Genomic DNA, 12,385 nt, shown 5'->3' on the forward strand with positions numbered 1-12,385 from the left:
TTGAGGTTATTCATTTAAAATTTATTAGTCTAAACATTTGAACCATTTTCTTTTACCATAATTTAGAAGTTAGAAAATAGTAACATCGAGGAAAGTTTGATTCGTAGTTGTTTTGAAATGTACATTAAAATAAACAAGAATAAAACACCAATTTTGAGTTAATTCAATAAAACATATTATTCAGACTCCTTTCCAAAATTCCAGCTCCAAAAATTGTGGGTTTTTTTTGCTTAAACATACATATGAGCATCAGCAATATACCATTTATTTATTCGATGTTCAAACAAAATGCTACACTTGCACATTTGTTTCAGAAGTTATCACTTAGCAATAAAACCTATTTCCACTGACCTTCTTATCTATAGTCCTTGCTTGGCCATAGAATTCTAGGGCTTCTTGTGCTTTTAGAAATTTGCCACGATGAAGCAAATAAGCACAGATCATTACTCCTGTCCGTCCCTTTCCAGCTTTGCAATGAATTGCTGCAACATTGTTATCATGTTCACTCAGCCAGAGGTCTAGATCTTCACAAAATGGTTTAATGAGTTCTAGCTGTGGTGGATTGTGGTCTTCAAAAGGATATTGTGCGACTAAGAGGACGAGAGTAAAATCAACAGAAAAGCAAGCAAATTACCATTTTATAAACACAATGATTTTATATATATATATATATATATATATATATTTATTATGCATTGTAGTCACAAAAACAAATGTCAGAATGCCGATTTAACTACAATAAACCACACCTAAAGTTATTTGGACAATTTTTCTTTAGCAGAATATAAAATGTGATACATGAAAATACTAACTGTCAAAGTAAAACAAAATAACTAAAGCCATTGAAATACTGTACTAAAAGTACATCTGTTCTTTTAGGTGCTCTGCCAACAAAATTAACTAATGCCACATGCCTTCAGCATATAATGGTGAAAGTAATGCACTCATTTGAAATAAGGCACAAGGCAATTTTGCAGTTTACACTTCGGACATTCTGTACTAGGCTGTCCACTATTGCCAATTTCTTTTGCACCATACTATTGTGTCATAATGTAAACAGAACATTACAATTCCTGCTACATTGCTTGTTACAATAGAATCAACCTCTACAGGGCATTAAGAACTCTATCACCAACTACTTCTGCCAAATGTCTACAATTCAGCAAGCTTCAATTTTATTTATATATTTACACATTTCTAATTTGGCAAGTGCAAATAGGCTTCCGCCTTTATAACTTAAGTTACCACAATAGTTAACCCACCTCTGCAATTAAATTTAGTAGCATCATAATGTCTTTCTGCACATCTGCAAGGAAAAGTTCAAAAAGTTAGTCCTAATGTCCAAACTAGGATATAACAAACGTGATTTTAGGCTGCTAAACATGCAGTTTGCATGGACAGAATGAATACACATCAAATCAAACAGATAAGAAAGTATCTAACAGACTTTTTATTGCAGAAAAACTCTGAATACATCATTTAACTTAGTCTGAAAACTGATCTTCCTAGAGATCTTTAAGGCCTTTGTATTAACATCCAGTCTAACTCTGTAGTCTTCAATAACTGCTTATCCAAGATAAATACTAATATAATTACGTAATAAGCTTAGATTTATTAAACAAGGAGTCAAGATTACCTGAATCCAGCATTAGATATGGGAAATAAAACATTAGCTCAATAATAATGTTCCATCCCAAAGGTCTTTATCTATCATATAATATATACAAATTGAGTTAATCAGCCTAAAGGTCTAACATTTAGCTTGCATTCAGCGCACTTCACACTCTCCACTACATTAACTTGATTAGCTCAAATATTTTCCATAGAAAAACAACAAATCACAATTATGATGCACTCCCTAAAATATTACCAACCAGGTATGGAAGCTGCAAGAAACCCATTATTAAGAAAACAGGTAGGAATACTAGCAATGAAGAATCAGCAAAGGCTACCAATAAGCGATCAAAGCAAAAAAGGGAACCATGAAGTTGCTCAATGTATTTTTGAATATGCTTTCAACCGTCATCTTCTGTAGCCAGTAGCCTAACACATTATTAAAAATAAGTTTTCTAACATAGCACACAAAACTTAACCCAGGGAGAAAAAAACCCTTCAAACTTACACATGAAGTGAATAATTTAATGTTTTAAGTTCCTTCAAGAAATTTTACCCTCAGGTCTGTCCCTGTCTTTAGGGCCTACATATTGCTTCAAACTCCAGAGTTGGGAATTTCACGAGAGTTTTGGGTGCTGGAGATGTCCAGCTCTTGTGGATGAATTGTGCTTGAAAGATAGATGAAATTGTAGTTTTCACTCTTCTCCTATCGAGCCACAATACTCAACAGTGCAACACGACAAACCATATCACATAACAACCAGGAAGAATTTAAAAGCATTTGACAAAATTTTATACAGTTTACGTCAGCCTCTCAAATGTATAAAATGCTTCTTTTTAACCCCACTTATAAAGTGCAATGTCAATAGTGCTGACTGGTTTATATTTCTTCCCTCCTCTATTTAGGTCCTCCAGCGTCATATATAATTCCACTGCTGAAAGGCCAATTAGACACTATATTCACAAAAGTCTACCGATGTTACTATCTGGATGCTGGTTATACTGTAAGCAAGAATAGTTCAGTGTCACACCAGACACTTCATCCATGGCACTAAAAGAAGTTGATCCGTCTATGGTAAGGCAAGGATTGGAATTCCAATCCTTGCCTTACCATAGACGGATCAACTTCCTTAAGAGCCACAAAAGCTGCAACAGTTTTTAACAAGCTTACTAAAGTAATATAGATACTAGTAAAGAGCAACATGCGCACACTAATAATGCATTAATATGCAACTAAGAGCTAATATAGTACCTAATCTTATACAAGTATTACAACATGCAGTCAAATATACAACTAGAGGACCAGTGCCTTGGTGGAGGGTGGGGGGGGGGGGGGTAGGGAGGGAGAATGATATATTATTTGGCACTACAGCCAAAAAAAACTATAGTTATTTTTAAATGTTCTTTAGTTGAAATAAATTCCAGTACTGCACAGAGTTCAGAAAGCATCCAAACTTCTAGACAAAGTTTAATTGAGATCAAAATTCTCAAGACCTCCTAATTTGAAAAATAAAGTTCAAGTAATTTAAAAAAAATTTTTTTTAAATTCGTTCACGGGATGTGGGCGCTGCTGGCAAAACCAACATTTATTACCCATCCCTAATTGCCCTCGAGAAGGTGGTGATGAGCCGCCTTCTTGAACTGCTGCAGTCCGTGTGGTGAAGGTTCTCCCACAGTGCTGTTAGGAAGGGAGTTCCAGGATTTTGACCGAGCGACGATGAAGGAACGGCGATATATTTCCAAGTCGGGATGGTGTATGACTTGGAGGGGAAGGTGCAGGTGGTGTTGTTCCCATGTGTCTGCTGCCCTTGTCCTTTTAGGTGGTAGAGGTCGTGGGTTTGGGAGGTGCTGTCGAAGAAGCCTTGGCGAGTTGCTGCAGTGCATCCTGTGGATGGTACACACTGCGCCGGTGGTGAAGGGAGTGAATGTTTAGGGTGGTGGATGGGGTGCCAATCAAGCGGGCTGCTTTGTCCTGGATGGTGTCGAGCTTCTTGAGTGTTGTTGGAGCTGCACTCATCCAGGCAAGTGGAAAGTGTTCCATCACATTCCTGACTCGTGCCTTGTAGATGGTGGAAAGGCTTTGGGGAGTCAGGAGGTGAGTCACTCACCGCAGAATACCCAGCCTCTGACCTGCTCTTCCAGCCACAGTATTTATGTGGCTGGTCCAGTTAAATTTCTGGTCAATGGTGACCCCCAGGATGTTGATGGTGGGGGATTCGGCGATGGTAATGCCGTTGAATGTTAAGGGGAGGTGTGGTTAGACACTCTCTTGTTGGAGATGGTCATTGCCTGGCACTTGTCTGGTGCGAATGTTACTTGTCACTTATCAGCCCAAGCCTGGATGTTGTCCAGGTCTTGCTGCATGCGGGCACGGACTGCTTCATTATCTGAGGGGTTGCGAATGGAACTGAACGCTGTGCAATCATCAGTGAACATCCCCATTTCTGACCTTATGATGGAGGGAAGGTCATTGATGAAGCAGCTGAAGACACTGCCCTGAGGAACTCCTGCAGCAATGTCCTGGGGCGGAGATGACTGGCCTCCATCAACCACTACCATCTTCCTTTGTGCTAGGTATGACTCCAACCACTGGAGAGTTTTCCCCCCGATTCCCATTGACTTCAATTTTACTAGGGATCCTTGGTGCCACACTCGGTCAAATGCTGCCTTGATGTCAAGGGCAGTCACTCTCACCTCACCTATGGAATTCAGTTATTTTGTCCACGTTTGGACCAAGGCTGTAATGAGGTCTGGAGCCGAGTGGTCCTGGCGGAACCCAAGCTGAGCATTGGTGAGCAGGTTATTGGTGAATAAGTGCCGCTTGATAGCACTTCGACGAGTTTAGTTACAGATACACTCCAAAATCTGAATTTCATGTTGGTGACTGTTCTCTATGGGGATGATTTTTGTTAGAGAAAGCATTAACTGATGACTGTCCCAGTGACAGTTACAGCCAACACAAGCAAAGCAAGCTTTCCTGCACATTTCATAGACCTAAACACTCCACCTATCTATTCACATTTCCACTATTGTTGATTCTCCCTCAGTGCTAGCACTTGTATCGGCTGACACAACCATGTATTGCTGCTTGTGTGACCAACTGTCAATACTGATATTGCATAGCTAAGGCTGTGCTTCAGCTTGTCCTATGTCTTTTACTTCTCATTCTGATTTCACTTGCTTTGTTCCAGCTCATTGTACAGAATCCTTTTTCGTATTCTGGAGTCTTCCATAAGGACAACATGGTCTGACCAGCGCAGTAGGATAGCCGCAAGTCAATTATTTTGATACACTCGAGGATTTGTTAATTCTTTTCCTGCTACTTGATGTGTCTCATCAAGTCACCAAAAGTGATGAGTGTAGGAGGCTAATGATGGCGTCAACAACCGTGCACACTTAGTTTTGTTCTGAGCTTGATCACATCGTGGTTCCAGGCATGACTTTTCAGTCTTCCGGATGCAGAGCTAGCTTTATTGATACTAGTGTGCACTTCATCTATTAGCGTCTCAGTTGAGAACACTCTACCTAGGTAAGTGAACTGGCTGGGAACATTTTGTTTAATAATATTAAATTGGTGGCGGTGATGGGTTTGGTGCTGTGCTTACCAAGAGCTGGCTGCTATGTAAACTTTGTTTCCTTCTGCACCATTTGTGAATGTTTCAGTGCAGATCCTCCTCCACCAAGGCAAAATGCCTGCATGGGAATGGTTTGAATTGAAAGTAGCTTGTACCAAACCATTCTATTTTCCTTGCAGAAGTGAGTAACACACCCATTGTACTGCAATGTGTACCACCTACCATCTTTTGCAAGATCCAGATTTCAATATGAAATGTCTAGCCTATGATTTTAATTTCACTCTCAAATAGAAAGGCCACTGGGACCACACACAAGCTCTTTAAAAAGTGGGAGTTACTTGATGATTCAAACCTGGGCCTTGACCACATGCCTTTCGGATCTTTGTTGGGCTTGTTAGAAAGTGGGAGATGGGAAAGAAAAGAAGAAGAAAAAAAAAGAAAAATATCTGTTTACAAGAAGTTGTGGGTTTTATTTTTAAATCAACTTTCCCTCACAACAAAATCTATTCACTATTTTGTAAACTGTTACAGCAATCCATCTTCAACCCAGCTGGTGTTACCTGCTCAGTTTGTCATTCAGTAATAATGCAGTTGCATCTGGTCCAGTAGAATTTTCTAACTAGGAAGTACAGTAATGCTACCGGCTCATGAAAATGCACAGCAACAGTCATCTGACCCTAAACACAACAAAACTGCAATCCTGACGGTTAAGGAATTTGGCTACTCAGGGGCTCAAGTTCCAAAGAATCCATGTTTTCTTTATAAATCTAATTTTCACAATTGAGGTTAATTTGGTGGATGGCCTACATTGCCTTACTTAGTCAATCAGTATTGTGAATGCATTTGAGACTGCTTTATATTGTTTCCAAATGCTCCAGGTATGGATACTGGGACTACATTTAAATAACTGAATCATATGATTTTCAGATTCTTATGGAGCAGTAAATGCGACAAAGTCAATCTAGACAGCCTAGCTGTTCAAATGCATTCAATCATTTGACTGGAAGGGAGGATTGCATATAGCATGGAGCAGGAGCACTGTCTGCCAACATCCATTGTTAATATTCCATGTCTGGTCGATTTCCAAAGACAGCTGGATCTCATCCCATCATGTGGGCAAGACTTAAGACTGCTCAGGTTCCCCTGGGTCTTTCTGTAAAATCTTTGCTTGAGCACAATACTTGATAAAATTGGCATACCTCTACTTTACCAGCCTTGGTTTGGTAGATGTATGGATGTCACACACAATAAAATGGGCAACAGTCCACTCAATTCAATCTCACCACTGTGTATTTTGCCTTGAAAAAGTCAGATGACTTACCTCGTAGTCATCCTTCTTTTGCAGTGAGCCATTACTAGGTCATGCTCCTAGGAAAATTTTTAACACTTAAAGGGCACCTTTACCACCCTGAATATCATGACACAAAAGGCAACCCATGTGAACCCCTCAAATATCCTGCCAAATGAATCTCTTCAGACTCTGCCCACTAAGCTCCAGTTCATTTTCATAGAATCATAGAAAGTTACAACACAGGAGAATATTCGGCCCATCGTGTCTGTGCTGGCCAAAAAAGAGCTATCCAGCTTAATGCCACTTTCCAGCACTTGGTCCGTAGCCCTGTAGGTTACGGCACTTCAAGTGCACATCCAAGTACTTTTTAAATGAGTTGAGGGTTTCTGCCTCTACCACCCTCTCAGGCAGTGAGTTCCAGAACCCCACCACCCTCTGGGTGAAAAAATTTCTCCTCAGCTCTACTCTAATCCTTCTACCAATTACTTTAAATCTATGTGCCCTGGTCACCGACCCCTCTGCTAAGGGAAATAGGTCCTCCCTATCCAATCTATCTAGTCCCATCATAATTTTATATACTTCAATTAAATCTCCCCTCAGCCTCCTTTGTTCCAAAGAAAACCACCCCAACCTATCCAATCTTTTCTCATAGCTAAAATTCTCCAGCCCTGGCAACATCCTCGTAAATCTCTTCTGTACCCTCGCTAGCGCAATCACATCTTCCCTGTAATGTGGTGACCAGAACTATACACAGTACTCAAGCTGTGGCCTAACCAATGTTTTACACAGTTCTAGCATAACCTCCCTGCTCTCATATTCTATGTCTCAGCTAATAAAGGAAAGTATCCCGTATGCCTTCTTAACCACCTTATCTACTTGTCCTGCTACCTTCAGGGATCTGTGGACATGCACTCCAAGGTCCCTTTGTTCCTCTACGCCTCTCAGTATCCTCCCATTTATTGTGTACTCCCTTGCCTTGTTCGCCCTTCCCATTGCTGTGGGCCTTCTGACCTGGGCCAGAGCATTTCAGACCTCCTGCAAATTCTGAGGGCACAGATGGGCCCTGGAAGAAAGAGACTTCACCCGGGCAGGTAATTTAGTTGTCTTCCATGGTTCACATCTCCCCCACCACCCCACATTGCTACAGACAGACCAAGTATGCAAGGTCGAAAGGGGGATGTTTACATTAAAATGGTGGTTCAAGCGCAGAATGTCCAAATGAGCTAAATTTAAGAAGTTTAGTGAAGGTATGCAAGCTACTTCAGGTAGCTGTAAGACAAATACTACCCATGGATACTTGCCTGATGGATGCCTAACACAACTGTACTATGGGTGGAATGAGTGTGCAGTGGTCATGGTGGTGGTAACAAAAAGTAACGGAGGGGGTTGATGAGAGTAGTGCGGTTGATGTTGGGTATATGGATTTTCAAAAGGCATTTGATAAAGTGCCACATAATAGACTTGTTAGCAAAATTAAAGCCCATGGGATTAAAGGGACAGCGTGGATACAAAATTGGCTAGGGGACAGAAAGCAGAGAGTCGTGATGAATGGTTGTTTTTCCAGACTGGAGGGAAGTATACAGTGATGTTCCACAGGGGTCGATATTAGGACCACTGCTCTTTTTGATATATATTAATGACCTGGCCTTGGGTATACAAGGTACAATTTCAAAGTTTGCAGATGGCACGAACCTCAGGAATGTAGTAAACGACGTGGAGGATAGTGACAGACTTCAGGAGGTCATAGACAGACTGGTGAAATGGGCAGACACATGGCAGATGACATTTAACACAAAGAAGTGTGAAGTGATACATTTTGGTAGGAAGAATGAAGAGAGGTTGTATAAACTAAATGACACAATTTTAAAGGGGGTAAAGGAATAGAAACCTGGGGGGTGAATATATACAAATCTTTGAAGGTGGCAGGACAAGGCTGATAAAAAAGCATATGGGATCTTGGGCTTTATTAATAGAGGCATAGAGTATAAAAGCAAGCAAGTTATGCTAAACCTTTATAAAACACTGGTTAGGCCTCAGCTGCAGTATTATGTTCAATTCTGGGCACCACACATTCGGAAGGATGTTGAGGCCTTAGAGAGGGTGCAGAAGAGATTTATTAGAATGAGGGACCTGGGATGAGGGACTTCAGTTACATGGATAGACTGGAAAAGCTGGGATTGTTCTCCTTAGAGCAGAGAAGGTTAAGATGAGATTTGATAGAGGTGCTCAAAATCATGAACACTTTTGATAGAGTAAATAAGGAGAAACTGTTTCCAGTGGCAGAAGGGCCAGTGACCAGAGGGCACAGGTTTAAAGTGATTGGCAAAAGAACCAGGGGCGACATGAGGAAACATTTTTTTTTGCACAGAGAATTATGATCTGGAATGCACTGCCTGAAAGGGTGGTGGAAGCAGATTCAATAACAACTTTCAAAAGGGAATTGGATAAATACTTGTAGGGAAAAAATTTATAGGGCTATGAGGAACGATCAGGGGAGTGGGACTAATTGGACAGCTCTTTCAAAGAGCCGGCACCGGAACAATGGACCGAATGGCTTCCTTCTGTGCTGTAACATACTATGATGAAGTGCACCCTATAAGTCACTAGGCATACTGTAATTTAGTTTGCTCAGAGTCCTGGAACTATAACAGGTGAATAATTTATTTGATTCCATAAAGCGATTGGTTCTAATATGGGTGAGCACCAATATAATTGTATATCCACATTAGACTAATGAGAAAGAAGCATAAGAATCAGGCTTTACAATTTCTTGTTTGAGGTGTAAAGATCCTCAGATGTGATTACAAACCCACAATCTAAATGCCAGACTACAGAGGGATGATCGACTATCTGTTCCTGAATGTGCCATAGTTAGAGTGTAGGAGTAAGGAGGTCTTTCTGCAATTATAGAGGGCTCTGGTGAGACCACACTTGGAGTAGTGTGTACAGTTTTGGTCTCCTTACCCAAGGAAGGATATACTTGACTTAGAGGGGGTGCAAGGAAGGTTCAATAGATTGATTCCTGGGATGACAGGGCTGCCCTATGAGAGATTGAGTAGAATGGACCTATACTGTCTGGAGTTTAGAAGAATGAGAGGTGATCTCATTGAAACATATAAGATTCTTAAGAGGGCTTGACAGGGTAGATGCTGAGAGGCTGTATCCCTTGGCTGGAGAGACTAGAACTAGAGGTCATGGTCTCAAGGTAAGGACAGAGATGAGGAAAAATTTCTTCACTCAGAGGGTTGTGAATCTTCGGAATTCTTTACCCCAGAGGGCTGTGGATGCTCAGTCGTTGAGTATATTCAAGGCTTAAATCGATGGACACTTAAGGGAATCAAGGGATATGAGGATTGGGTGGGAAAGTGGAATTGAGGTAGATGATCAGCCATGATCTTACTGAATGGCAGAGCAGGCTCCAGGGGTTGTATGGCCTACTCCTGCTCCTATTTCTTATGAATCTCACTCTATGCTGAATCCAAACCTACCAGCAAACACGTTTTCATTCAACAAATTTTAGATCACAAGAATCAGTTGTGCAAGAAGCATTTAGTAAGACAAGTTATATGCCAGGTAGAAACTAATGGAGGGTGGCTTGGATACAACTGCTCAATACCTTACACAAGAGAATAATTAACAGCAATTCTCCCAAAGAACCGGACGAACGATGATCTAAAAAGGCTGAGATGGCGATAATGTGGACCCAAATGGAACTTCGTTTCAGATGGTTGTCAACAAGAGGCTAAAAATACTCAAGGACAGATGACACCCTACATGATCGAGGTCTAATGTTGCTGGAGGAGCACCAGTAGCTAAAACATTTGTAATTGATGGCTCACAAGAAAGGTGGACGGCTTCTGATGAGAAAAGGCACTGACTCAATAAGCATTTCCTTTTAGCAGCCGTATCAAGTGGAAAACTGTTGGAGACAGGCACAGATTCTGCTCTGTCTGGAGAGAGAGGAGGTTCCTATTATGGGGTGCAGATGTTACAAGAGCACTGTTTATCAAGATTGAGAGAATATGATTTCTGAGTCCAAAATAGTGTTACCAGAATGAAATTCCTACCTTCTGCCAAATATTTTTGGAAGATTCTTTAAATCAGAGGAAATGGTGGGAATATTTAAAGAAACTGTGGATCCACCTGAAGGACACATCATCCAGTTTCCAAGCTGACCTAGCTGTGCTCATGCAGCAGAAACGTGGGAGTTAATGTTTGGCCAGTGATGCAAAGACATCCATCTTTAGGTGATACCAAATCCAGAAAATGATTTGGACCACCTTGGAATGGATTTTCAACTCGTTCGAGTGAATGGTGGTATGACCAACTTATCAACTCTGGCTAGGTGTTGTGCCAAAAGCACCATTTGTTTAGACACTAGGTGGGTCAAGCAGTGTTACATTGTGACACAGGAACAGAGAATGGATTCTGCCTTGCTTGTTGACATACTGGACTACTGTTGTGTCGTCTGTCCAAAAGCTTATTGAATTGCCTTGTACCAGAGATTGAAAGGATTCAAGAGCAAGCCATAACGCTCAAAACGCAAGTTGATCGATGTACCAAGTGGACTCAGATGCTGTCGACTGAGCCCAAAGGTCCTAAAGATAAGCACTCCAACCTGACACATGCACCTGTCACTTGCATTAGTTGAGAAGGGGGTTGAGAAAAAGAGTTGGCTGAAATCAGAATCCCTAAAGTACTTTGACCACTCCATCTTGGCTGAAGTAGGTCAATCGCATATAGTGATAGACAGCCTGTGAAGGGGGGTATTGCTGGTGGAGTGTGTTCAACCAGAGCAATCTCATGAATAGCCACATGTGGTTACCACAAAGATGACCAGGTATTTAGAGGTATTGCTGAAATTATAGAATTTTCCACAGGTCATTTTACTAATCCACAAAAGGTGGCAAAGTAATCTAGGACTTGAAAGAGCACCTAAAAAAGGATATCACCTGCTGTGGCTTTAAGCATGACATTGTAATTCACCACAAAGCCAAGCTCCTGAAAGGTGCTGAGCACCCGCCAGATAACTAACCAAACAGATCTCTGATTTGGAGCTCTTAAACCATTGTCTCGGTTAGTGGTTTTTGCTGCTGAAACCCTCATCCATGCTTTTGTTACCTCCAGACTCAACTATTTCAATGCTCTCATAGCCAGCTTCCCTTCTGTAAACTTTAGCTCATCCAAAACTCTGCTGCCCGTATCCTAACTTGCACCAACTCCATCCATCCGTTATCCGTGTTCGATGACTTACACTGCTCCTAGTCAAGCAATGCCTTGAATTTAAAATTCTTGCCCTGGTGTTCAAATTCCTCCATGGCCTCACCCCTCCCTATCTCTATAACCACCTCCAGCCCTGCAAGATTTCTGCGTTCCTCCAAGTCTGGCCTTTTGTACATCCCCGATTTCTGTCGCCCCACTATTGGCAGATGTGCCTTCAGCTGCTTAGGCCCTAAGCTCTGGAATTTCTTTCTAAACCTCTCCACCTCTTTTCCTTTTAAGGCGCACTTTAAATCCTACCTCTTTGACCAAGCTTACCTGTCTTAATATCTCTGGCTCGGTGTCAAATTTTGTCTGATAACACTCCTGTGAAGCACCTTGGGACATTTTACTACATTAAAGGCGCTAGTTGTTGTTAAGACAAATAAATCCCCACAGTTAGATAGTATTTAACCCAGCGCGATGAGAGGGGCTGGCGAGGAAATTAGTAAGACATCGACACTCATTATGAGGAAGTTAATAAGGCACTGGGGAAGTACCAGAAGATCAGAAACAGGCTGATGTGGTACCCATATTCAAAAAGATGGCAAGTCAAATAAAACTATTACATCTTACTTCAATTCAATGTAAAGTAATGGAATCTATTATGAGAAGTAAACTTAAGGATTATCTGTACAACAACCAC

At 41.2% G+C, this 12,385-nt stretch overlaps 1 protein-coding gene across 1 annotated transcript in view; it reads right to left on the minus strand.

Annotated features, from left to right (window-relative positions):
* ptenb (phosphatase and tensin homolog B) overlaps nt 1–12,385 on the minus strand; it is a 133,423-nt gene that overhangs the window by 25,480 nt on the left and 95,558 nt on the right. Inside the window, exons 4-5 of the mRNA XM_068002543.1 lie at nt 1,263–1,306; nt 352–590 (exon numbers count right to left, since the gene is read on the minus strand). Of these exons, the coding sequence (XP_067858644.1) occupies nt 352–590; nt 1,263–1,306 (283 nt within the window). The remainder of the gene's footprint in view (nt 1–351; nt 591–1,262; nt 1,307–12,385) is intronic.

This window comes from Heptranchias perlo, chromosome 21, assembly GCF_035084215.1.
Source record: "Heptranchias perlo isolate sHepPer1 chromosome 21, sHepPer1.hap1, whole genome shotgun sequence".
Classification (NCBI taxonomy): domain Eukaryota; kingdom Metazoa; phylum Chordata; class Chondrichthyes; order Hexanchiformes; family Hexanchidae; genus Heptranchias; species Heptranchias perlo.